Source organism: Halichoerus grypus, chromosome 4 (assembly GCF_964656455.1).
Source record: "Halichoerus grypus chromosome 4, mHalGry1.hap1.1, whole genome shotgun sequence".
NCBI lineage: Eukaryota > Metazoa > Chordata > Mammalia > Carnivora > Phocidae > Halichoerus > Halichoerus grypus.
In genome coordinates this window covers 182,557,331-182,584,743 of record NC_135715.1, presented here as the reverse complement: position 1 = coordinate 182,584,743, position 27,413 = coordinate 182,557,331, and the positions used below count along the sequence as shown (strand labels likewise).

The following is a 27,413-nucleotide window of genomic DNA, read 5'->3' as shown; positions in this document are numbered from 1 at the left end:
ATAATCTCCATCACAAAATCCATAATGACATACGTGCACCTGCCAAGCGCTGGCTAAGTGCTTTCACAAAATGGCTCATTTCTTCTTCCTGGCAACTCCATAAAAGTATTTTGGGACTACTTGCATCTGGATCATTGGCTTGTTGTGTGAAGATGTGAATTTCCAGGATGCTCCTCCAGTTACTGAGTTAAATTGCTTAGCCTGAGGGGTCTGAGAACTGCAACGCAGTAATGGAACCCCCTCATCCCCACCCCACGAGTGTTTTATCATCATGGACCTTTCCATACAACCAGCATAATCACAAATGGCAGCTCTGCTCAGCACACTGAATGTGAGAACTAGTGTTTTAAAGGCAGGAGAGAAAGGGATACCAGAATTCAGAGCCTGGGTCCCTTTTACTCATCTCCTTAAGCTACAGGGTCCCAAAATAGAGAATATGGGCACTCTGAAGTCAGGAGCTGACAGACATCAAATCCATGTCCATGCTGGAGACAGGAGACTGCCTGCTGAGAGAGTTTGAGCTGGGGGGTGGGTCACTGGTTTTCGCTGGCCCTGGTTGAGCTCCTGGTGCATGGAAATACAGGTTGTCATATGTGGGCCCAGCTGGAGTGGGTGGAGCGGGCTCCCTCTCCCCTGGGTGCCCCAGCTGACCTCCAGTGCACCCTTCCTACTCTGCTCAAGGGCACAGGTCTCTTTGGGCCATGTCTGATTGGACAAGGGGTTTCTTCTTTCCCACGGCCCAGGGTGGGCATCTCTAGTGCCTTCCAGAGACCAAATAGGACCAAATAGAAATATTTATCCATTGTCCAATGGACAAATAATGACAACAGCTATTTTCTTCCCTGGTTTGATAAAAAAGTAAATACCATAATCTCTATCTTTAATGAGAGATTCAAAATTTCCTTGATACTTTGAAGGACTTGATCAAATATGACATGGATACTGTCTTTTTTTTTTTAAGATTTTTTTATTTTTATTTATTTGACAGAGAGACAGCGAGAGAGGAACACAAGCAGGGGGAGTGGGAGAGGGAGAAGCAGGCTTCCCGCTGAGCAGGGAGCCCGATGCGGGGCTCGATCCCAGGACCCTGGGATCATGACCTGAGCTGAAGGCACACACTTAACCACTGAGCCACCCAGGTGCACCGACATGGATACTGTCTTTAGTTACACTTACTGGACCACGAAATCCTGGAGGGCCAATGTCCCCTTTCCACCCCTGTATTGAAAGACAGTTACAAATTATGAGGACATTAATCCAAAGTATTTACATATTTAGTATGCTTAAAAAGCAAAACAGTTAAACAATAAATGCTAAAAGTCATGTTATTTCCATGTAATGTACAAACCAAGTTAAAATGAAAGGGACATTGACTTTGGGTCATTTCCCTGGAGGGCCATATCTGGGACAAGAATCCTGTCATCAAGGTCTTGGGAAGAGGTTGTTGTTCTAGTAGCTTTTACGTGTTTCTTCCATGTCAATACCTTCAGAGGGTGTTCCTATGCATTTCACATCCCCATGTTCTCCCCCAGATTACAGGCACAGCAAAACCAGCCTGCAGGTTGTGTGCAATTCCCAGGGTCCCAACTAACCTGTAACCAACCCCCTTCCTTACCAAATCAGGACAGCACTTTCAGAATTCTACCAGAAGTCATATTAGTATAGGATAAATCTTGAATCTGCCCATATGCCTACAATGACTTGAAACGACAATCTTTGAAAACATCTGTAACATGTTGTCAGCAACAAATGAAATGGAATACAGTTCATAATTCACTGATCATGACCTTTGAGTGTGTCATGACCCAGAATGAGACTCATGGGGTTCAGCCTACACTTGACCTCCAGTGACCAGAAACCTTCACTTGCAGGACTTGTCCAACTCCTTCCTCATGAAGAAACTAAATCTCACTGGTCATGATGTCAGGCAGCTTCCACCACACAGACAAGTTTTAGATCTTTCCCACAAAACTGCCCTTTGGGTGTCTAAGGAAATTTGTCACATCTCTCATTTCCTCTTAACAAATAAAACTAAGCTACTTTAATGAACTCTGATTGCAATCCCTTGTACCTCTTTTCAGGGCATGACCGGGAAAGGGTGGGCAAAACCCAACCAACTAAAAAGCCTGAAGACAGGATGTTAGAGAGGGGATCACCTTAATGCCGTCTTTACCCCGTAACCCAGGGAAGCCCCTGTTGCCTTTGGCTCCCTGTGGAAAAAGAGAATAGGTCAGAAGACATACAAGTCAATTTCTTCTGTGGGAAGCAGGAACAGTTGGAACTCCCCCCCCCCCCATTTTTTTAAGATTTATTTATTTATTTGAGAGAGAGAGAGAGCATGTGCACCCATGAGTGGGGGAGGGAAAGAGGGAGAGGGAGAGAGAGAATCTTCAAGCAGACTCCCGGCTGAGCATGGAGCCCATTTCGGGGCTCAATCCCATAATGCTGAGATCAGGACCTGAGCCAAAATCAAGAGTCGGACACTTAACTGACTGAGCCACCCAGGCGCCCTGGAAATCCTTTTTGAAAAGACAAAATAAGATGTGTTCGGATGATCTCTCTTCGCAGTGAGGGTGTAACACTATGATTCTCAAATACAGGTTTAAAAAGCTACATGCTTTTGCTAGCTTCATAACTAATAGTGATTCCCCAAATCCTTCTTTGTCTAATGGGACTGACATTTCAACAACATCAATGGGCCAAACATGTCTTTACCTCAGTGCCAGGGAAACCAGGGGCCCCATCTTTGCCAGGTTTTCCCTAAAACAAAAACAAAGCAAAAACACATAATTTAATAAATATGGATAACTTTAATAAATATGGAAAACGTAAATGATATGATCATTTCCTCTTGACCTCGGGCAAGACAGCCTGACTGAAACTTCCCACCCATTTGTTAGAAGAAAAACCAATTAATCACAGACCTTCTCTTGCTGAGGAAGGCAGAAGCCAGTCAGAATGGGAAATTAGGGAGGGAAAGAAAGATTGGAAAGTAAGATTAGCTAATTAAATGAGGTTTGATACTGCCCATCCCAGCTTGGAAGAAAAATTGAAAAACCAGAGAAATGGACAAAAAGACCTAGAAAGAGGGAGGAGTTCACATTCAAATTATTTATTTGAAATGTTGGCAATTCCTGACCCGCACACGTGCCAATATTTGAATGTATTTATAAAGGCATATTGCAGTGTCCCAAACAGACAAGGCTTTTAGATGAACTATCACAATGTTTACCCTCTGTGATAGAGAATATTGACTGAACACTTTTTCTTAGAAAAAAATACTTTTCTTGATGTATAATCTTGAGAGTCTTTAAACAATATATGTGTTTAAATCTTTCCAAAATAGAGCTGGGTGGGTGAGTGGACCCCGGTTGCTTCTGTCTTCCCAGCACCCATGCCACAGTGTGCCCCATCTTCTGTGGAGAGCTGCCCTTTCCTCACTCTGTGTGGGTCTCATGCGACTGTCGGTCACAGTAGCCCCCACCCCGCTGGCCTGGCCAATCCTGGGAACTTTCCCTCCTGGCCACAGTCGTCTCTCCAGGGTGAGACATAGGACCAAGCTGGGCCAATTAGAGCGATTCTTGGGGGTGTTATTAGTGGACACAGGGAGACACACTATCTTCTTGGATGCCATTAACCCGAAGCGGTCCTCTGCTACCTCCTGCTCTTCCTCCCCATTGACGCCTACGTGGAAGATCAGTGTCAAAGGAGACCACGAAGCCAATACCCACAGAGGAGGAGACATGATAGGGAGAGTCCTGCCCATCTTGTTTCAGGCTCTGAAGTCCTCGAAGGCTGTTTTAGCCTTGAAATCCTCAGATACTTGAACAAATAAGTTTCATTTCTTAAATCTTTAAAAAAAAACTTACAAAAATCAAAGCGAGTTTGAATTGGGCATCTTACACTTGCCTTCTAAAGAGACCTAAGCATTGACTGATACACGCTGCACACGATACTGAGTTTCCAAATTTACCTGCAGGCCAGGCTCTCCAGGAGCACCTTTCTGAGATCCATAAGATTCTCCAGGCGGTCCCTGTAATTAATGAGAGTTACGTCAAATTTTATGAATTGATTTTTTGACTCACCTCGATTGTCATTAAGTTTTTCCTTCTGATTATTCTGTTATATTTTAAAATGTTCAAATGGGGGGTCATCTCATGTATAAGTGTTCATTTAAAAACAGATGCTAAAATACCAGATGCTGAAGATAAATCATAAGATGGGAGAGAGGCAGTGGGTGGGTGTACAACCTCGCAGGGATTTCAGCTAGAAGAGGCTGTGAAGTAATTCTAGTATATTCCATGATGTCTGTGGTGAAATATCATGCTTTAGCTAATATTAAGATTTAAAAGTAGATCATACATCCAAATACACACTAAGGCTCTACTTCATGTTTCGAGGGAACAGCATGACTCTGAAGAACCTACTGAGGGTCCAGGAGGTCCGGATTTCCCCAGGGCTCCCTTGTCTCCCTTTTCCCCCTTGAGATCCTGCGACAAAAACAATTTAAAGTCATTACACACAGATCAAACAAGATTATACCGCTTTTACTTGAAAATTTTCTCCATCTGTTCAACGAACTGGATCTACAAACTACTTATGTATCTCCTGTTAACATGACAGATTATCATTTTTCCTATTTCAGATTTTATACTTGTGAACCCATTGAAGCCATATATGAACTTTTGTTGTTTTAAAGAAAGTATCTTTTGGATCCAAATATGTTAAATCAATTTAATTCCTGAATCAGTTTTCAATAACCACATTCAAATCATTCCCAATGTATCTTATTTTCATTTTTAATATAAATATACAGAATTATTTTCATTGGGATCAATTAATTTCTGATCATATGTTATAAGGAGGATTTGATTGTGTTGATCAGGTTTGTTTGTGTTCTTATCACATTTATTGACTGTATTTTCTCCAGTGTGGGTCTCCTCTTGGAGCATCATTTTTTTCAAACTCAAAGATTTTCGCCTAGGTCAAATCTTCCAGATCTAGTTTTTGTCAAGATAAGATATATTTTTCTGTCCATTTCCAGCCAATAAAATTTTAGACTTCATTAATTTTATTTTTGTTGATTACCTCTGAGAAGTTTAGTTATTTTCCTTACATCAATTTTTTCCAATCTTCAGTGATATTATTTTGGTCATATCAAATTTCACCATGTTTTGTTTTAACTCTTCTCAGTTCTGTTTTGATAAACAAAACTTCTATCATTAAGAATTAATTATATTGGAGAGGCTAAGGGGTTTATTTTTTAGGTGATGAAAATGTTCTAAAATTGCATGTGGTAATAGTTGTACAACCCCACAAATACACTAAAAGCCACTGAATTGTGTACTAAATAAGTGAGTTTCATGGTATATAAATTATATCTGAATAATGTTGTTAAAATTAATTATAACTAAAACCCATGAGTTTTATTCTTTAAAACAGTGAATTATATGGTATGTGAATTATATTTCAATCAAGCTATTACTAAAAACAATCAGAAGTTTAAAAGAGAACAAGAATTTATATTTATTTCTTAGTTAATCCACAAAAAAATTGTTAATTAACCCCTCACTTCCGCACCCCCCCAGACATTCTGGGATCAACCTTGTGTCTAGGTTTGGGGTATTATATTGTGATTCACTTTTTCTGAGCATTCAGTTCAGTTCGATATCCTGGTCCTTCTAGCTACCTCATGGTGGAAGCAAAAAGCAGATGTTCATTTTGAAAAACAGGGCCACAGTGTCCTTGGAGAAGAATGCAGGCCACATTGCCCTTGGGGATATAATGGCAGGTAAAAATGTCCCCTTTGATTATAATACCATTCCACTGATATCTTTAGGTCATTACTATTCAGTTGGATCACAGCCATACACCTATTTTGTTATCATTTATCAAAAGTACTCACCAAATCCCCATCTGAGTTAGGAACAATGAGAGGGGGTGAGGATAAAAGGTGAGCAAAATTAGATCCAAGCTCTACCTTCTAGAATCGTGGAAGCTGCTAGCCTCTGATCTTGCCTCAGATCTCTGTCTCATGTTTTCTGGTTCACGAGTAAAAGATGGGGAAAAAATAAACTCCAGAGGCTCAGGCTGGCTGAGAGAGCTCAGAGGGCAAAGCTTATAAAAGGTAAGGGATCACGAGGACCTCACCCCGGAAGTGAGAACGTACAACCCGAGTAATAAAATGGAAGAGTTACCGTTCTGTTATCTGGGCCTGTTAGCGTGACAATAACCGTTCCTGGTGGTCCAGGGGGTCCTGTTAATCCTTTCACACCCTAAAGACAAACACATTCAGGAATGCAAAACCAAACAACATCACCTTTGCTTTTTGGAGAGAAAGACTCTCCTCTTTGGTTCTTAGGTAAGAAGATAGCGCAAATGACAGAGCAAACATGTTTGTTCCAGGGTCACTTAGTGACTAAGATGTACAGGATGATTGCTATAAAACATAAAATGTCTTGCCCACAAATAAACCACAATATTTGAATTACCCGCTCTCCTTTTTGTCCTATCACTTTATCGCCCATGTGACCCTGTAAGAAAAGACAACACTAAATTATTTTTTAAAAATGGAGATGAAGAGTCTAAATCCATTGACGTTCCAATGTTTGTAACTGAACGTTTATATTTTAATGGTAATGTTAGTATTATAAAAATTACTTTAGCTATTTCTTGGAGGAGAGGGGCAATATGTTTCTTTCAAAAGTGGAGATCACGAAGTGCAGAAAGCTTAATGGATTGACTTTCTATGGCAAATGATGACATGATGTGTGGCGGGATCAGAAAGGGAAACCAGCTCAGAGGACATTTTCTGGCTCAGCCACTGGCTGGTTATCTAATTTTCTGATGCCCTAGTTTTCTCGTCTTAAAGATACGAAGGAAGGGTGGCTGAACTTCTGGATTCTGAAATTCAAAAGTTGATAGGGAGGTAAGAAAACATTTCAGGCTATCTGACTTCACTAATAATTTAGTGAAATGAGCTATGTCTAATGTGAACAGTCTGTCTCACTAACAATGGCTGATCTATCATTTCAACCAATGCCTCCTTGCCTTTTTTTAATTATTTATTTAAATTTTGTTAGTTACCATACAGTGCAATACTGATTTCTGGAGTAGAGGTCAGTGATTCATCACTTCCATACTATAGCCAGTGCGCATCACAAGTGCCTCCTTGCTGTTTTACTCTTGAGTATACAGATCTTCCCCCCATTAGCCCACAAGGTATAGGACAAAAGCTCAAGATGAGGAATCAAAAGACTTTAAATCTCAGCTCTGTCATTTACTGTCTCTTTGACAACTCACGTAAATAATGAGATAATAATTGTGAAAGCACCTTGGCAAGTTCCCTACACACAAAGTCTAGCTGGTAGTAGCAAGAGATATGGCGTTAGGACTAATTTCCTAGGGGCCTCAGCCTCACTCAGCATTTTCCTACTTAGTTAAACAAGGGGCTCAGAATAAGCCACCCCAAAATATCACTTTGGCATAAGAATTATTTTGAGCTCCAGACAATTGAGTAACAGCAAATGCAGAAAAAGTTCTCTACCCTCCTCCGTCTACCTAAGGGCAGGGCATGGAGGCATCTTCCCTTGGTGAAGATGTCACCTGGCTCTTCTCCTGTACCAGGAAGAGGAGACAACTCTTATCTCTGGAGCCAGCACTGACTGAAATCTGCATCAGCAAACCTTACTGAAATAACCCTCATCTTCCATTAGTTTCCCCCTTATACTTACTTTCCCACAATTTACTACCCCTACCAGCTCAAAACCCCTTTCCTTTGTCTTGTCACTCCTCCACAAATGTATCACCCTTTGTTAAAATGTTACACAAGCCTCTGGCCTGACAGCCTCTTTGGGGTTTTCATTTCATTTCTGTGAGGCCCCCACATGCATATGAAATAAACCTTCTTCTCCTGTTAATCGGTCTTTTTTCAGTTCCATATGCATGTCCCCACGCAGGAACCTAAGAGGATAGAGAAAAGTTTTTCCTCCCCAAAACTAGCAATCGGTCTTTTCATGAGAAAGACATGCAGGACTCTGTTTAATGAGCACATGAATATTCACCCTTCGTTTCCTAGCATCAAGATCAGGTTGGTGTTGGGAAGCAGGCCACCACAAATTTTATAGGATGAAGTGTTGGATGATCAGTAGGATTATTGGAAATGAGAAATCTATGGACTTGCCCTTTCTTAATAGGGAGCTCCTTATAACTGAATTATCAGGGATCAAGTTACTAAGTGCAGGGAGAAGAGAGTGAGGGGTACAGAGCTGCCTGTCCTGTTCCCTTCCCTGCCGGGAATCCTGTGGCTTCTAGAGAGGGGCCAGGCAGTGACCACGTGTCCAATCAGACCAGGTTTGGCTTTTAACTTGTTCTCAGTGTTCTGGCTGTTGTGATATATGAACTGTAATCTACCTTAGGTCCTGGAGGTCCCATGGCTCCTGGAAAGCCCTAGAAAAAGCCACAAGTAAAAAAAAAAAAAAAAAAAAGCCACAAGTTAAAATTACAGCAGAAAATGTGCCAAGCCGAAAACTCTGTGTAAAGTTTTTCGCTATAATGAATTTATTAGGTTACAGGGTCTATAGCAGTGATGACTTCATACTCACTGAGAATCCCGGAGGGCCAGGTGGACCAACAGGTCCTGGAAAGCCTGGAAGGCCTGGTAAACCCTGTAAATTAAGAGAATAGAGTGAGTTTGAATTTACTTCTCACCTAAGAACAATGTCCATTAATTAAATCCATTACAATATTTTAATGAAACCTGAGGAACATGACGCCTGTCATTTATGGCTGCAGTTAATTACAAAAAAAGAAAAAAACAAGATGCCTGAAAGTGCGTTGCCATGTATAACAGGCAGCCAGGAATATCCTGATGGCAACATTTCCAGGAGAATGACCAGAGCAGTAGCTTTATTTTAGAGGAGGTTTTTAAATTTTTAAAATTTTGCTTTTCTGTCTATCTCTCTGTCTGCCTGTCTGTCTCTCTCAGCCAAGCATGCTCCTTTGGTAGGGCCTTCCACCTGCTCTCCTTATGCCTAGAACCTCTTTCCCCAGACATATTTATGACTCATTTCTTCTCCCTTTTCTTATTTTCACTCAAATGTCATCCTTTCCCTGTCCATCCAATCTAAAGCCACAACCCTCCTTCCAACCTGGACACTTCCTCTCCCCTGCCCCTGCATTATTTTCCTCCTTGAAATTTACTATTTAACACACCATGCACTTACTAATTTATATCTTTTCTGTTTTCCCCTACTAGAATGTCAGATCCATGAGGGCAAGAAATTTTTTTTAACCCTTTCTTGGCTAACTTATGCACCATGGTATCTCTAGAGCCTAGGACAGCTGCTGACACATAATTGGGATGTAATAAATATTTCTTGTATAGATGAATGTCCTACTGCTCTATCTTCATCAGCAGCACTTGGTAGTACCTAGCCAACACTCAAGGTACATTTAAGGGGCACATTGATGTCCCAGATCGCTGCTAATCTCTTCTTACTAGATCCCTTTCCTCCAGCATCAGGCCCCATAAATGTTTCCTAAGCAAGAAAAATGAAGAGCCATCATGTTCTGCATCTTTCCTCAAAGGTCAGTAAAGGCTCCTAACTGCATCGTTGTGTCATTTTGTGGATCACGATCAGTTGGCATGGCTCACCATCAGGGAGTTCGACAACCTACACTCAAACTCTTTGGCTCACTTAGACAAATTTCCAGAAATTTCCACATACACTTCTGAACTAAGTTAAGATATTTCTGGTTAATTAACCTGGAAGTTAGTACCTGTGCCTTAGGTTTATCAAAAGACCCTTTTGAATCCCAAAGTAAAGCATACACAGTCCCCCAAATAGCTGTGTCTCTTCGTACCCATTAGGGATCACACTCAGATCTACATACATATAGATCAGAAGGTAAACCACTCAACAGGAGAAAGATGCATTTAAATAAAACCCAGTTACTTACTGTCATGCAAAATTTGAAACAGGGCTGTTATTTAACATTATAGTTTTAAATGATATTCAATGTATGATACAAACCTATCCTTGATTTCAACAAATACAGAATAAGTGGAGCATAACTATTCCTTGAAGATTCCTCCTTAGGTTTAGGAAAGCCTGGGTAATTGAGATTTAAGAAGAGATTAAAAGACTTAAGCACAAAATCATCCTTTTATATTAGTTTCATGGAGTTTCTTATGAGGTGAATGTTTTAGAATGAAATGAAGTCAATGCCAACAGAAGAAATACGAATGTCTACTTCAAATGTTCTTGTGGTTGTCAGAGGTGGGGTTGAAGGGAGGGCAAAATGGGTAAAGGGGGTCAAAAGGTAGAAACCTCCCGTTATAAATAAATAAGTCTTGGGGGTATAAGGTACAGCACAGTGACTACAGCTAACAATACCGTACCCCAGATCTGAAGGTTGCTAAGAAAGTAAAGTTCTCATCACAAGAAAAAAAGAGTATTTGTCACTGTGGTTATGGAGGTTAACTAGACTTATTGTGGGGATCATTCCACAATATGTACAAATATCCCATCATTACCTTGCACATCTGAAATGAATGTAATGTCATATGTCAATAATACCTCAATAAAAAAAGAAAATGAAACAAAAAAGAAAACAGAAAACAAACCATAAAAATGTTCCTAAGAGAGTGAGAAAGAGATTTGGGGGAAAAGAGAAAGAGGAGAGACAGACAAAGACAGAGTCCACAGAGACAGAGAGGAGAAAAAGGAGAGGGACAGATAGACAGAGAGCCAGAGTCAGAGCCAGAGGACTGAGAATAATGAGACCTTCTCTGACGTGCAATACCTGGAATCCCGGAGCTCCTGGCAACCCGGGGTCACCTCTTCCATCAAGTTCTATACCTTCTGCAGCAGGAGCACCCTTGAAAATGAAGAACTTCATTAAACATAGTCAATGTTATATTTTCAAAACTCCTTTAAATGCTTCTTCAAGGTCCTACTCCTTCAAGGATAAAAGTGCTTTTCAGGATATAAACTTGGGGAAATGATTTAGGATTATGTAGTTACTCCATTTTGAAGAAATAAAAGATTTTCCTATCTCCTAAAATTGACAGTTTACTGTGGAAGGAAGAAAGACACAAGGATGAGAAACCATTTCTCAAGATACCAAAATTAGTGGCAACTCTTGATCTAGAAGGTGGGGCCCCCAGGCTGAGGTTAGTTCTCTTCCCCTAGACTCTATTCCCTAAAAGGATTTTACAAACATTGTATTCCTTAAGAGATATTTATGACAAGAGCTAAAAGAAGTTGTTGAATAGGAATAAATATCATGTCCCAATTATTAATTGGTTTCTGAATTAATTATGAAGCCTAATTTGTAATTTCTTATACCTCATTATTTAATAGAAATCTTTTCATATGTCCACTTAGAGATTTTCAATAATAATATGCCACACGTGACTTACCTTTTCTCCTTTCAAACCAACAGCACCCTAAAAAAAGGAAACCAAATACTTAACATCACTGCTTTGTCCTTGCTGCTGTTCTGCCCCCTCTCCCACTGTCTACTTCCCACCGTTTTTTAAAATTTTTTATTGAAATTCAATTAATCAACATACAATGTATTATTAGTTTCAGAGGTAGAGTTCAGTGATTCATCAGTCTTATATAACACCCAGTGCTCATTACATCACGTGCCCTCCTTAATGTCCATCACCCAGTGACCCCATCCCTCCACCACCTCCCCTCCAGCAACCCTCAATTTGTTTTCTATGATTAGGAGTCTCTTATGGTTTGTCTCCCTCTCTGATTGCATCTTGTTTTCTTTTTCCCTCCCTTCCCCTATGCTCCTCTGTTTTGTTTCTTAAATTCCACATATGAGTGAAATCATACGATCATTGTCTTTCTCTGATTGACTTATTTCGCTTAGCATAATGCCCTCTAGTTCCAGCCACGTCGTTGCAAATGGCAAGATTTCATTTTTTTTGATGGCTGAGTAGTATTCCATTGCACATATATTCCCACTGGTTTTTAAACATGCTCAAGTTTCTTTCATTTAAACAAACAAAATCTCCCCCCACCAGTCTCTCCTTCGTGTCATCTGCCATCTTCCCATTCTGTTCATTCCTCAGTGCCCCACCTGCCTTCTGCCTCCATCCATGCTGGAAATATCCCTTTCTAAGGCTTGCAATGATAATGACGTTGCTAGAATCAATGACAAGACCTCAGATCTTACTGGACATCTCAGCAGCATTAGTCAGCTGTCAGCCACTACAGCCACTACTCCAAGAGGAGTATATTATGGAAGCCCAGGAAAGATGTCAAAAACATCTTTCCTGGGCTTCCATAATATACTCCTCTTGGTCTTCTTTCTACCACGAGGCCCCTCCTCTTTACAGGTGTATTCTCCTTGACCCAGACATCCTGTGCTGGGGCTTGTCTGTTCTGAGGTTCTTTTCCCCTCCTTCTCTCGCTCCTTGTGTCACCACCATCTGGGGCCTCTCCTCTAAGCGAATCCAGCTGCCTATCACTCATCTCTGCTTGGATGTCTCAAAAGCGAAATAAAACCTCAAAGCACAAACCTGAACTCAAAATGCATTTATTCATTCCTCCCCCCACCCATGCGCTGAATGTCTACTACCCGCGGCCCCCGACTTCCGCAAAGTTGTGATGGATTTCAGCACACGGCCATTCTGTAAATGACTCGTGTTTGTACTTTATACAGAGTTAGAAATGGATACCTACTGGGATCCCTGGGTAGCCTGGTGTCCCCGGAAGGCCTGGAAACCCTTGCTCACCCTGGAAGGCATACAAAGCTTGTTACTCTTTTTAGTTGTTCTAGAACAGCCTATTGAGATATTTACCCTGTTTCTCTCTTCCAGCCCTGCAGTGGTAAATCTAGACTAAGTAACCCAAATTCCTTATGGCTACTGGGTCATGAGGCTGAAGGCCAGAAAACCATTATCTTAATTGAAAACAGGATTAGAATCTACTGTTTCTCAAATTGTGCATAAACGGCAAAAGTGTAATTGTGCCAAGAACTTTTTAATTGCTGTTTCCTTGAAACTTGAGTAATTAGTTCTTTCATGGCCACCATTCTGGGGGAAAGGAGGGTGCTGTCACCAAACAAATGGCATGAGTGAACACTGGAAAGCTCAGTCACTTTTCTCAAAAGACCAATTTTGCATTCCAAGCTTTCGTTTCTGATTTACATACACTCACAACCTTAGGTGAAGGGTGAGCCCCCAGTTGTCCTTCTGTGGAAGAACATGAGAGAATGTCCTCAAAAGACAATCAGAAACCAAGCCATAAGAAGAAAGAAGACCATCATGTTTCTGTCCTGAAGACACATACCAATGGTTCTGGCTAAAAGAGTCTCTCAAGGAAAGTCTGTGCCTTCTCTTTCCTCCTTCCCCTTGATTGATTCATTCTGCAAAATGTTTCCTAACCATCTCCTGTGTGAGAAGTACATACCTTAGACCCATTGCATCCTGGGACACCAGCAGGTCCATAAGGCCCAGGATGGCCCGGGATGCCCTGAAAACAGAGCAAGTCTCAGAGAGGTGGCATCACCACCCGGGCCCCAGGAACAAGTAGCCATCGTGAAGGACCCAAGGCGAGGGAAGAGATGGCCTAATTTAGATACTTATTTAAATACAAATGGCTATTAAATAGTTAAATAGTATATTTAGTTATTTTAGATAATTTAAATAAAAATTATAGCAAATAAAATGGGCTAATCAAAACCCAAAATTATCAAGTGAGATACAGATATTTTAGATAAAACAGAAGACCTTTCTATATAAAATGAAGTCCCTTAACATGCTGTTTTAAACTGGAAGAAAGGAAAGGAAAAAGAAGAAGGATGTATACACAAGGTAACTATTATTTTATTATTCTACACTATTAAATAGAGTTAATCTATTCTATTCCATCTATTCTATTCTATTCTATTCTATTCTATCCTATCCCATTCATTCTAGTCCATTCCATCCCATCCCATTCTATCCCATCTCATACTGTCAAGTCCCATTCTGTCCCATTCCATTCTATTCCATTCTGTTCTGCTTGGATTTTAGGAAATCCAACTGGACTTGTGTGTCCTACAAATCCACACTCTAATATATTATGTGATTCTACTGTAACATTTTCATCATGTAGCACATGTCTCAGTACCTATTTCTTTGTGCTATTGCTTTAACCTCTTTATTAAAATGAGCTTTCTTTTTATTTTTTAAAATTTACACATTTTCCCCATTACTTACTGGAAGTCCAGGAGGACCTGAAAATCCCGGCAATCCAGTTATTCCCTGCAGACGTAGAAAAGGGGAAGGTGACAAGAAAAACACTTAAAAGTGTTTCAACCTATAAACATAAAAGTATTTACCATTCTGACAACCCCATCCTGCAACTCTAATTAGGAATGGCTAAACACTATTTGGAAAACAAAACAAAACAACAACAAAAAAAGGTTTGACAAACTTTTCAAAATCTTACATTTATCAAACTTCTTTTTTGAAATTTTTATTTAAATTTTAGTTAACATACAGTGCAATATTTAAAAAGAGATGATTAAGATTATTTTTGCCTTTTTTGGGTGGACTTTTAAGGTATAATTTGCATAGAGTAGAGTACCCCAAGCTTCTGCAAACAGTTTAAGGAATGTTTGCATATGTGTACATGTTCATATTGGTATCACCACCATCCCATCCAAACAGGGAACATCTCCACCCCCCATGGTTCTCTCACACCCTGTCCCAGTCCATTAATACCCACCCCCAACAGAATGACCACTGTTTTCTGCCGTGACAGATTCCTTTTACCTGTTCTTGAACTTCATCTATAGAGTGTATCGTACAGAATGTACTCCTTTGTGACATTTGTATAACTTTTACAGAGCAGAGTTCTTATTTTTTATTTTTTATTTTTTCAGAGTTCTTATTTTTTAAAGAAGAAGAATTTTCATCAAACAATCAGGATGGACCAGTTGGACTACTAACCCTCACACCTTTGGGACCAGTGAGTCCTGGGAGTCCTGGTGAGCCCTAGATCCAAGAAAAAAAAAAAGGCACTGGAAATTATTTGGCACTAAGAAACCATAAATTAAAAGTCCCCATTCTATTCACACGCCAAACTGTTTTGTTCTTGTGATTATTTCAGTGTTAACACAGTGAAATTGCTTGTTTGCTTAATTGAAGCTAAAACATTTATCAGAAAGGACCAACAGAAATTCGTTCAAAGCCCCGCTGCTCAATGTGGGGTCCAGGGGCCTGCAGGATTAACATCACCTGGGAGCTTGCGAGCAACGCAGGCTCTCAGGCCTCCGCCACGTCTCAGACGGATTGATTCTGAATCTACATTTTCACCAGATTAGAAAATAACTCTTGTTCACATTAATGTCTGAGAAGAGCTGCTGTAAAAACCCCACATTAGCCAGACAGCTGCAGAGGTCTGATAAGGATGATGATACAATTACAATGGGGGGATGAGAATGGCAGCCAATATTTCTGTGCAAGAGAAAGACTTTATTAACAAAATGGGCCTGGCATGCACAAATAAATAAATAGCCAAGTAAGAACTGCCTGAACCAGAGATAAACTTGCTTCGGGCAAGTTTTTTATCATTCCTGGGAGTTTCAGTATGTTTTGGTATTTTTGATATTTTTTTTGAGAAAAGGGTTGTTACAGAGTCTTCTGAGATTGGATGGTCAAGGCCACAGTTGGCCTTCGCTGACTGAGGTGGAATGCCTGGGCGTGTGCCCATGTTCTCCTTCTCTGCAGGATGCTATTTGTGTTATGCACAAGACCCCAAAATTGTAATTCTTTTCATGCATACAATATTTAAAATTAAGAGGAAATTTTTAAACCTGAAAAATATTTTTGGTCAGGTTTTTTTTTTTTATATTTTATTTATTTATGTGACAGAGAGAGACACAGTGAGAGAGGGAACACAAGCAGGGGCAGTGGGAGTGGGAGAAGCAGGCTCCCCGCTGAGCAGGGAGCCTGATGCGGGGCTTGATCCCACTTAAAAATCTTTTTGGTCAGGTTTTAATATGCAATAATTGTCTGCCTTTGATCAAATTATCTTTTGTAGCTACATCTATAAAGTACACTGTCGTATACAAACTCCATGACAACATGGCCCCCAAATTTTCTGGATTAACTTTATGGAATACCTCCACATCACATAACCCATCGTAAGCACCATATGTTTGCAATGATTATTTTAATTGATTGTTGGCTTCTCTAAAGAAATGCCAGCATAACGAGAGGAATGGGAGTAAAGAACAAAACAAAAAGGAAGAAGTTGACATGAGTTGATCCAAGTCCAGAGTTGAAGTGGCAAATTCATTTTATTAGTGAAAAGTGGGACTATCCTGGAATAAGGCAGTGGGAATGGTCAGACACTGAATGGGTCCAAATTCAGACACTAAATGTCCAGAATCTGAATGATTTTTTTTTTTTTTTTCAAAATTAGGGTCAGAAGAAAGAGAAATGGAGAAACTACACATACATGAATCAGACAGACACGAAATGGTAGAATTCCTGGAATACCACAACATTTTGCTTGTTTACTTAGAAACTGTAGGTGTGGGTTTAGTTTCTTTGGTTATGGGAGTTTGATTCTGGCATCATATAAAACCAGATTTGAACTCTGATTTTGTCACCTTTAACCATGGAGCACAGGATAAGTTACTTAAGTGCTCTGAGCATCGGTTTCCTCATCCCTAAAACGGAGAGACTGAGTCACCATAGTCATGATTTCTGGGGTTCAACGTGAAGAGTAGCTGAGAGACAGTCAACAGTAAACGTCCCAATGCCTGACACAGAAGAAATTCGCAGTAACTGTTGCCTTTGATGACCAAGTAAGTAGTCGACACATTTATGAAATTTAAAAAGACTCTGTGGGGATCAATTACAATGATCTTTCATAGCTTATTCATTAGTTCATAGCTTGCTGGAGGCCTGCAGTCAGGGGAACAACCACGTGAGAGCGAGAGCCCAGGCTTAAGTCTAGCTAATGTCCGCAGCAGGAAAGAGCCATCAGCACATCTAGTGGTTATGTAGTTCTTTAGCAAATCCTCTAGGGTATTTATTTGAACAAAGCCCTTTGTTGTATCACGGACTTTAGGATAAAAATGTGTGATGAGTTGAGAAAGAGGAACCCATGAAAGAAGAGAATCGGAGGAGGGATGATTCCAGAAACAAAGAGAGACAAGTGTTTCAAGGAGAGTGATCCACATGGTGAAACAAAGCAGAAGGACACAAAAGTCATGGGTGATTTCTGCAGGAGCGTTTTCAGGGCAGGGGGATCAAAGGAAAATTATGGCGGCTGAGGAGCGAATAGGAGATGAATTACAGTTAGCCTGGTTAGTTACTTTGTTTGTGTTTAAAATCTTGACAGAGAAAGGGAAGACAGGGAAAGGATGGCAATCCTTTGCTTACAGGACCTGAAATAGCCAGAGGAAATTTTATATAAGCATGGGGGGCCATTTGCATTCTTGAGGATTAAAAGAGAAAAGCTAACAACAAAAAAGAAAGGAATGGCCAAGAGGCATGGTTCTGGTGGGAATCCCAGGACCAGGACACAGGGGTAAGAATAGGTCCTGAATGAAAGGCCAAAAGAACTCACCCTTTCATGCAAGACGAAAGAAAACAGGCAGGTATAGAAGCTATCTGGATCAGGGAGGAGGAGGAGGAAGTTGAGTAGGGAACTTCAAGGTGATGAGCATTTGAATCTCTTGGGATAAGAGAGGACCTGGCTAAGCCTGGAGAGCAGTAATTCACCATGGCACCCACCAATTGGCTGAGATGCCGAATTCTCTCCAGGTTCCCAGCAACCTAGGGGTAGGCATAAAGAAGGTTAGGTGAATTGGGGATGTTCCAAGCTTATACACTGACATACCTTGGGTCCCTGTGGTCCAGGCAAGCCTTCGGGACCTGGGAATCCTTTCTGGCCTGGATAACCAGGAGGTCCAGGAAAGCCTTTCTCCCCCTGTTAAAAACCAACACAGGATAAGAAACACACAGAATAGCACTGTCCAGCAATAAACATACCCACAACCATTGCTTTCTTTTCTTTACAACTTAATGAGGACATTTGACCTATCTTTTTTTCCCCTTGGAACAACAAAATTGACACTCAGCAGTAAGTATAACAGTAAATGGAAAGCTACCCGCTTTTAGTATGTGTCTATAATAGGCTTGAAAGTGTTTGCCTTTGGTCTTGTAGGAACTACTTTTCCCCAAACGGTGGCGCTACACAGAGCAGAGATCAAGAGAGAGGGAATCAAGAACTGGAGGGGGTAAGGCCAGTGAGAAAGTTGAGATTGGTGTGGTGTGTTTGCTTGGGGATGGAGAGAGAGTGAGGCTAAGGCACAAGAATGTGTTTGGGGGTGCGCATAATTGCTTTGTAGCTTGAAAAGAACAACATGCAGGCTATCAGTTTTAGCCCTTTCTTGATTGCACAGGAATTAGTAATTCAATCTGCTCTTTGTGTAGGAGATGCAGGAGATATCGAGAATGGCATAACCAAAAGGGTGAGCTAAATTGTTTTTTAGAAAGAGATGATATTATGAGAATGACCCTAGTAATGAGTGAGTGAAAATAATTTAGGCCCCATGAGTGACACGTTTCTGCCAACAAATAATTTTCTGGTGAACATGGGTCCTGGGATCACTCTTTAATAATAAAGGTCACTGGTTGATTCAGTCAATTTAATTACACAATTGGTAAGTTAAATTTTTAAAAAGTTTAGAAAGAGATCAAGTGAGCTATTTCACATGGTTATGTGCACACACATTCCATAAAAAGAGAAACAAAAGAATTTGCTAGTCCTCTCTCAATACTCAGTTACTCTCACACATCCTAGAATAGCATCTTGCACATAGTAGGGACTCAATAAATTCTTGAGAGCAAAAATGAATCCCGGCTTTCCAACCTGCATCTGAATATACTACATTCATAGCTTTAGGGAAAAACCTAAATCAAAGTCCGTGTTAATTATAGAATAACTGAAAATAAGCAGAATAATTATTATATAGTTAGTATATAAATTATATGCAGATTATTTGATCTAAAGAGCTAAAAATACATTCTAAAAATATTTTTAGTCACTCTTCAACATCGTTAAGCAATTCATTAGCGTCCCTGAGGAAAGGGTCTGATAAACAAAGAAAAAACTTTAGTTCGGCCTCTGTCTTAATTATCACAAATTGCAAGTTAATGGAGCGAATTAATGAGATTTCGTGGCGTTCTTTTTTTTCTTGAATTCTGTAATGGAGCTACGGGCTTGCCCCGCTATCTGAAGGCACAGAGTTCCTACGAAACTTTTCCTAAATTGAAATGGTGTAAAATGGTGTAAAATCCCCGCTTTCTGAAAGTTCGAATTACACCACTTTGCTTTTATGAAAAACCTACGTTGGTATGGTAATGTTTGTTTGTTGTTGCTGTTTTCATAGAAGCAAAATCCTCTTTGCATTTCTTTTGGTTAGCAAAACGAATGGCAACGTGGGTCTTTGCTAAAAGCGGAGTGGCGCAAGGCGAGCTTTCAGAAAGCGGGGGACACCGGGAGTACTTCCGGGGGCTGCATTTTGGCCTCAACCAGGGGGCTGTTGCAGGATTCTTTCGCCAGGGGGCGCGCCTGCACCAGTGCTGCAGGCCTGGAGGTCTTGGGATTTCAGTGCCCGTGTCAAAGTGAGTGAATCCAGTTGTTTTCAGTTCTCTCGTGTTTATCAACATTTCTACATAGAGAGGCATTCTGATAAGCTTTCTTTTTTGCTAACTTGCTCCTTTTTCTTTACAGACCGAAAGAGTTACATTTTTACCTGACGGTATTTACGCAAGTTGTCTGAAACTTACCAGAAGGTTTTTTGTTTTTGTTTTTTTCCTTTTCTTTGGTTAATGTTTATATACAATTTCTTTAAAATTGGATTGGGGAATGGAATAACACACTGCGGGTCTTTCTGATAAGAACAAATTCCTGGATGAGCTCTACAGAAGAAAGAAGCAATATTAAGATTTTGTTTTTACCTTCTCCCCTTTGATCCCATCACAGAAGCACGGGCCTTTGTCTTTACAGACACAAGCCTAGGAAAAGGGAAAAAGAGAGAGTTTGGTTTAAAAACAGCTTAATAGGGGCGCCTGGGTGGCTCAGTCGGTTAAGCATCTGCCTTCGGCTCAGGTCATGGTCCCAGGGTCCTGGCATCGGGCCCCGCATCGGGCTCCCTGCTCGGTGGGGAGCCTGCTTCTCCCTCTCCCTCTGCTGCTCCCCCTGCTTGTGCTCTCTCTCTGTCAAATAAATAAATAAAATCTTTAAAAAAAAAAAAAAAACAGCTTAATAAATCCTGGCTGGCAGGGCAAAAGCAAACATATTTTTCTGTTCTTTGAGCGTTAAACACCATTTATTAGGAGCCATGCTATACTGGGGCAATAATAAATCAAGAGAAACAGAGCCGAGAAGTGACAAGATGTTGCACGTAAGAGAACTGTCTGGTGAGTGTGCATCATTTTTATTGTATTTGGGAATTCTAAGTTATTTATGGAAAAGGCGAAGTCATCTTTCCTTTTTTCAGGATAACGTGTAGTTGTACCATATGAAATTGCCATAACCGTAAGCAGAAAGTGGTCTAATGTTGGCAACTTAGATTTAACATAATATATATAATATGTATATTATATATGTAAATATGTATATCATATATATAATATATGCATATGTGTGTATTAACTGGTCATATCTTCTATAAGTGATTCGAAGGTTTTCTTTTCCTGAAACGATGTTCAAGACTGAGAAAAGATGATCAATACCCACTATGTGTCTTTAAGGAGAACAAACTAATTCACTAATGTAGTGACATATTCTTGGTATAAAGCAAAAACAAAAATTCAGCTGTGAGCTTGAGAACTCTTATCCTGTCTCAGTTACTCTGACACGTTTTAGAACCTATGGACAGGCCAACTCTAGTGAAGGTTGATTTTTAAAGATTTCTCTGCCAGCAGAGGACCAAAGAGGTAGTTGAAAATACTGAATTTAAAATGTGTTTTGACACATGTTCTATGTTTATGTATTTACCTTTTAAATTTTTTTCTTCAGGTTAATATTAACTGAGAATGAGTTTGCTTTCCACAGGAAAAGAATATTAATTCACAGCAAAGGCAGGGCAAGTCTAGGACCTGTGCTGGCTGGTTGGTAGAAAAAATAAAAGAGAAATTGCTTCAGACATTTCCAAAGTGGAGGACCCTATTTGTTCAATTAAAATAAAATGCTCAAGCAAAAACATCTTTAATTAAATATATTTCCTGAGCCTAGAGCACTAGGCCATGCTACCTTTCAAGGAAGGGAAGTGTATAGTAATTTTCAAACACCACGTTTATACATACCTCACAATTTGTATGAATGGAAAGTGGTTGACTGAAAAGGAAAATCTATGTTCTCTCCAAGTGTTGGATATTTGGTACTTTTTAGAAGACTAGATTTTTCTGATTTTCCTCCTAGATGTTTGGGGTCATTAAGTCATACCTTGACATAATATTTTTAATCTTGTCTTTCTAGATTTTTCAACTTTTATGTTCATTTCAATCACATATTCAAGCATACTCTACTAAAGCAATAGTTCTCAAAGTGGGGATCCCCTGATCAGCAGCATCCACATCACCTGTAAACTTGTCAGAAATGCAAACTATCGGCCCACCCCAGACACACTAAATCACAAACCCTGGGGGTGGGTCTCAGTATTCTGTTTTAATGGGCCCTCTGGGTGATTCTGATTCCACTAGTCTAAGCTATCACCCAAAATCTGAGTCTGCAAGCTAGAGCTAATCCTCTAAATGTTTCTGAACACTAGATCATTTGACACACTAATTTGCACATCTGTTTTTTGTTTGCGATGTCTTTTTTCCTGTCATCCCAAGCAAGTAACCAGGCTTTTCTGTCCCTCACTTTTGGGAAAGCAAAAGCTGCCTGAAGACAAGAGCCTTAGTTTTTGTTTCTGGTTAAAGTACCTGCTGACAGGTGGCCCCAAGGGTTGGAGGGACAAGCACGCTGCTCCCACACAGCATTTGGAGGGGGCAGCAGGGCTTCAGAAAGGAGTCTGAGTCCTACACCCAAGAGCACTAGATATTGGGCAAGGAAGTGCCACCCGCGCGAGGACCCAATGCTCGAGTTCCCATGGTGGTGGCGGGCCACGGTTTCAAGTGGACAATGAGCATCTCTGACCCTTCTGCCTCCCAGACACAACACAGCACTCTCTGAGACTCTCTGGGCCACGGGTAAGAGGAGGCAAATTACCAATCCTCTAACCTCTGAGAAGGTACATGGAGGTCATGAGACAGGCCTTATTTTATTTCTTGGAGTAAAAGCCATGTTTGCTGTACGTTACTGGAAATCTTTCAATGTTAGCTTGAACAAGTGTTCGCCCCCAAATGACATGAGGTCCTCCTTCTTATTTGCTCCTATGTTTAATGTATATTTTCCCTGGTGCCTGTAAGCCCTAGGAGGGAAGGAATTCTAGTCTAATTCACATCAGTAACCCTGATGTATAATATATCCTCAACCAATGCTTGTGGATTGATTAAATGGATCAATGGGTAGATGGAAAACTGGTAATTTTTTTACAGCCAATTTGGACCTGGAATTTCAAGACATATGAATCATATTGCTATTGTTTTGCTCTACTGTGACTGAGATATTTTCTTTACGCATGAATTATGCACAACTATCCATGAAGTGGCAGAAAATGAAACTAAAAGCCTTGGTTATTTTAATACAAGTTAAAATTAACACCAGGCTAATTAGTTGTTAGTTGCTTGGACTGAAAAGGTTTTTTTGGAAAATTTTAAACCCTCCGAGAAGTTGAAAAATATGCCCTTTTAAAAATATACAACAAAATAAAAAGGCTTCTCTGCATTTACTGCTTCATCGTTGCTTTCAGTTCAAAATAATTTTTATGTCGGAGAGACATATTTGGGGTGACATATTCTGGTTTCCTGCCTGTCCCCCAGCCTCTCCTCCCCCACGCCCAGCCTGGCCTGGTTTAGGGTAAGGGGAAGTTGGCAGCGTTCAAAGCTGGTTAACACTCTACTGAGCAGGTCTGTTGATTCTGCATTATGATTATTGATCCTTTGCCCAGCCAATAGCCTGAGGCGAACGTTTTTGTGTGTGAAAAGAGCTGACCAAGTGTGGCTGACTGAGCCAGACAGACTCCATGAACTGCTCTTCGCAGGGCCCCTCCATCCCGTGTCTGCCTTAAGCAACTGACCGTGAGCCTTGGCAGCATGCCCTCCAGTAAAGGGGAATGACACCCGTGCGCCGCTCTCGCGGTGGCCCCTTCTTCCCCACCCAGAGCCGCTGTCGCCCCACTTGGGTATCGCAGAAATCTCACTGGAGATGCCACTTCCTATCTTTCAAGCCCTGTCCAGGGAGACACCACTAGTCTAGACATCTAAATCAGCCACCCGTTTTTGTTTTTCTGGACGACAGCAAGCATGCACATTACTGGCTCTGACAAAGAAGGGGGCAATCAGAGGTCTCTGGTACATTTGGGAATAAATCGGTAAGAAAGTTCCATCCATCTCATGTAAGGCAGTGAGTGGGATTTATAATCGTTAACTCCAGGTTTTTTTTTTTCCTTGTCCTAAAATGTTTTGAGTCTAGCAGGTCTAAGAGGCCTTCACCATTCATTTAAGATTAATAGACTCTGAAGGATCCCATGATAAGGATGCTGTAGAGGAAATGAACTTGGATCCATCCTATGATGATTTCAGTAGTTAACATTTTTTTTAAGATTTTATTTATTTGTTTGATAGATAGAGAGAGCGCAGGCAGAGGGAGAGGGAGAAGCAGAGTCCCCGCTGAGCAGGGAGGCTGACATGGGGCTCGATTCCGGGACCCGGAGATCATGACCTGAACTGAAGGCAGACGCTTAACTGACTGAGCCACCCAGGCGCCCCGATAGTTAACATTTTTTGAGCAGTGACTGCATAGGGCACTGCTCAGGCTCCCTGCCTCATGCACGGCCTCATTTACACCCAATAACAATTCTGTGAGGCAGGTACTAGAATTAACTCCACCTTATAGCTAAGAAAACTGGATGTCGGAGGCTAGAGGTTGTTGTGAATGGAGCTGGGGGATATGAATCCAGGTGGTTTGACCCACAGCCATATTCTCAAGCACTGTGCTATATTTAATTATCGGCTGGCTTTGTGGGCTACTGAGGCATTGGGGGAGGGACTCAGATGTATCTCTTCCCCTCACACTGCCGCTGTGCCCCCGACAATGGGATGTAAAATCCCAGTGATGAACATAACGTGGTAGTTCATGGACTTCGCAGTATAAATCAGGAGTTGGCATGCTGCAACCCACAGGCCAAATCCAGTCTGCGGTCTGTTTTTGCACTACTTTTGAGCTAAGAATGATTTTTCTATTTTCAAATAGTTGGAAAAAAAGAAAAAGAAAAATAATATTTTGTGACGTGCGAAAATTATCAGAATGGCACACAGGCATCTCTCTCTTCCCCCCTTTCCCTCCCTTATGTTCCTCCCCTTCTTCCTACGACACTTCAGTCTAAGGGTTGTTGGCAGGGAGGGCCCAGGTGATGCAAATTGTGGGTGGGAAGAATCCAGAAGATCGTCTAATCTAAAAGTTCCTTATATTTTGAACTTCACAGGGCAATAAAATAAAAAAAATTAATGGAGACCAACAGTGGATTGTTTTATTTATATTTTGATATGTAAGGGCAATGGCTTTCTTCAAACACAAACAAGCAAATCTACCCTCCCACCCATGAGCCAACAGCAAATCTATCATCTACTATCATCATTCCATAAGAAAAAAACAAGATTTTTTTTTTTTAAGATTCCCCTATTCATTTGAGAGAGAGGGAAAGTGAGCATGCAAGGGTTCTTGCCCGAAAGGGGGAGGGACAGAGAGAGTCTTAAGCCCAGTCAGCACTGAGCCTGCAGTGCAACCTGACTCAGGGCTTGATCTCACAACCCCAATCACGACCCCAATCATGACCCCGATCGTGACCCCAGCCAAAAACAAGGGTCGGGCACTTAACCAACTGTGCCACCAAGGCGCCCCAAGAAAAAGCAAATTAAAACACTGTAAAGGAAGCAAGCAAATAAATGCTCACGGACTACAAGGTGCTCCTTTAAAGTGAAAATAAATAACTTTTACTTCATAAGCAATATCTACGCTGTTCTTACTTTTCTCATTTCCCTTGGTCTGGTGAAAGTCTACACTGTCCAACACAAGCATGACTTTGGGAAGCACGAAACTAGTCACAACTGTCTCCGCTCTTCCATCCACAATCCTTCTGGTCAACCACTATCTGCTTTGTTTACTACTACGGTTTTCCCTCTGAGAGGTATCAGCAAGCTAAACTCATACAGTGTAATGCACACTAGTGAACTAATTTTTAAAAATATGCCCTGTAACTGACACATTTTTTTACTGATAAATGCCTCTTTTTTTTTTAAACATTTTTTTTTTTTTTAAGACTTTATTTATTAGAGAGAGACAGCGAGAGAGAGCACAAGCAGGGAGGAGAGGGAGAAGCAGGCCCCCTGCCCAGCAGGGAGCCTCATGCGGGGCTCGATCCCAGGACCCTGGGATCATGACCTGAGCCAAAGGCAGCCGCTCAACCAACTGAGCCACCCAGGTGCCCCACTGATAAATGCTTCTTAACACACACACACACACACACACACACACACACACACACACACAGTGTGCATAAATGCCCCAAGTGGTAGAAAATTCAAACAACTCCGGACTGACAGGTGAGACACATGTTGGGGCAGATGGGACCCCTTAGCTTGCCTGCTTGGTTTGCCTGTATGTAGGACCAAGTTTTTCAGAAAATATCTTTGATACTATTACTTGTTTAAAAAAGTAGCTTGTATATAAAACTCATCTATTCCTTTTTCATGTGAACAACCAGTGAAGAAGGATATTCGAACCAGGCATGTCAGAGTTCTTGTTGATCTCTCCAGGGATGGTACTTCCGATGGGAGAAATCTGGAGAAGCAGCCCTGAGCTCTTGTCCATGTGGAGGATGATCATGTGCCTTTCACCACTTCCGGGATTTTCAAAGTTTTACATTTTTCAGCTTTGGGTTCTGGGAGAGTTGCTAGAAGTGTTTAGAAACCTTGCACTTCATCACATAAATATAAGGCATTTCAAGGGAAAATCCATTTTCTATCTGTGAACCTAAAGGTAACCTAAAAGGAATATAAGAAGCTGAAGGTCACCCTTACGACTAGGCCAGTTTTCCAAATGGAGGCCTTCTTTGGATTTTTGGGAAGACTCTGATGTGATACTATCTGAAAATATGGACACTACTTGGGTAGCAATATTATTTTGAATAATAAGGAGAAAAAAAAACAGGCTCACTTATGTATGTAAAAGTTAATCCAGGGGCGCCTGGGTGGCTCAGTCGTTAAGCGTCTGTTTTTGGCTCAGGTCATGATCCCAGGGTCCTGGGATCTAGCCCCGCATCAGGCTCCCTGCTCAGCCGGAAGCCTGATTCTCCCTCTCGCACTCCCCCTGCTTGCGTTCCCTCTCTTGCTGTCTCTCTCTCTGTCAAATAAATAAATAAAATCTTTAAAAGAAAAACATTAATCCAGAAAGATAGTTGTTTAAATACTTTTGCATTTGTCCTTTTGTGTGTGTGTGTGTGTGTGTGTATGAAAACCAGAATAAGATGAGGGATAAAGAATAAAAAAGAGTACCAACTCACAAGATGAGAAAAACAGGTGAGCAGACAAAAACAGATGAAAAGTGTCAACTGTTGGAACCTGGGTGGCCAGTGAAAGCGTCACGTCAACTGGACCATTGCATTTGTAAATACTTTGACACATATCCTCTGTTCCAATAAAAGATAAGACACAAAACCAGAAAATAAAAAAGACAAACTCAAAAACAAGATAAATATTTCTGGTGAGCAACATTCAATGACAACACAAAGCAGTGGGGGGGGGGGGGACTGAATCATCCCATGTTTGGACTGAGTCTAGAAGCCAACTGTGGTGGTTTGGAATTTGGCTCCTGTGCATAATAGGGAACATGAGCCAAGAAACACCATTTTAAAATTATTTGGATTGGGGTCATGAAGTATTCCCAACAGGGGCCATTCCAAAAGGGTGGGTACACACAGAGGAGAAAGAAAAAAGAAACAACAAAAATTGGAATACAGAGCTGTGGTAGCCAGTCTCCCACATGGCCCCCAGTGATCCCTCCTCCTGGCATTCATGCAGTTTCGTAGTCCCATCCCATATTGAACCAGGGCTGGTCTGTAGGACCAATAGAATAGGACAAGTGTGATGCTATGTCACTCTGAGACTAAGTCATAAAAATAACATTGTGATATCTGCTCTGTCTTGGGTTACTTGCTTTGAGGAAGCCAGCTGCCATGTCAAGTCAAGGAGCATTATGAAGAGGCCCATGTATTGA

The 27,413-nt window shown here is 41.0% G+C and overlaps 1 protein-coding gene across 1 annotated transcript in view; it reads right to left on the bottom strand.

The window, feature by feature from the left end:
- The window catches only part of COL4A3 (collagen type IV alpha 3 chain), a 123,377-nt gene that overhangs the window by 46,908 nt on the left and 49,056 nt on the right, over window positions 1-27,413 (bottom strand). The window contains exons 2-18 of the mRNA XM_036073797.2: window positions 19,991-20,047; window positions 17,865-17,954; window positions 14,960-15,004; window positions 14,225-14,269; window positions 13,434-13,496; window positions 12,705-12,758; window positions 11,426-11,452; window positions 10,807-10,881; window positions 8,604-8,666; window positions 8,413-8,448; window positions 6,492-6,533; window positions 6,198-6,275; window positions 4,428-4,490; window positions 3,974-4,033; window positions 2,716-2,760; window positions 2,157-2,210; window positions 1,177-1,218 (exon numbers count right to left, since the gene is read on the bottom strand). Of these exons, the coding sequence (XP_035929690.2) occupies window positions 1,177-1,218; window positions 2,157-2,210; window positions 2,716-2,760; window positions 3,974-4,033; window positions 4,428-4,490; window positions 6,198-6,275; window positions 6,492-6,533; window positions 8,413-8,448; window positions 8,604-8,666; window positions 10,807-10,881; window positions 11,426-11,452; window positions 12,705-12,758; window positions 13,434-13,496; window positions 14,225-14,269; window positions 14,960-15,004; window positions 17,865-17,954; window positions 19,991-20,047 (939 nt within the window). The remainder of the gene's footprint in view (window positions 1-1,176; window positions 1,219-2,156; window positions 2,211-2,715; window positions 2,761-3,973; window positions 4,034-4,427; window positions 4,491-6,197; window positions 6,276-6,491; window positions 6,534-8,412; window positions 8,449-8,603; window positions 8,667-10,806; window positions 10,882-11,425; window positions 11,453-12,704; window positions 12,759-13,433; window positions 13,497-14,224; window positions 14,270-14,959; window positions 15,005-17,864; window positions 17,955-19,990; window positions 20,048-27,413) is intronic.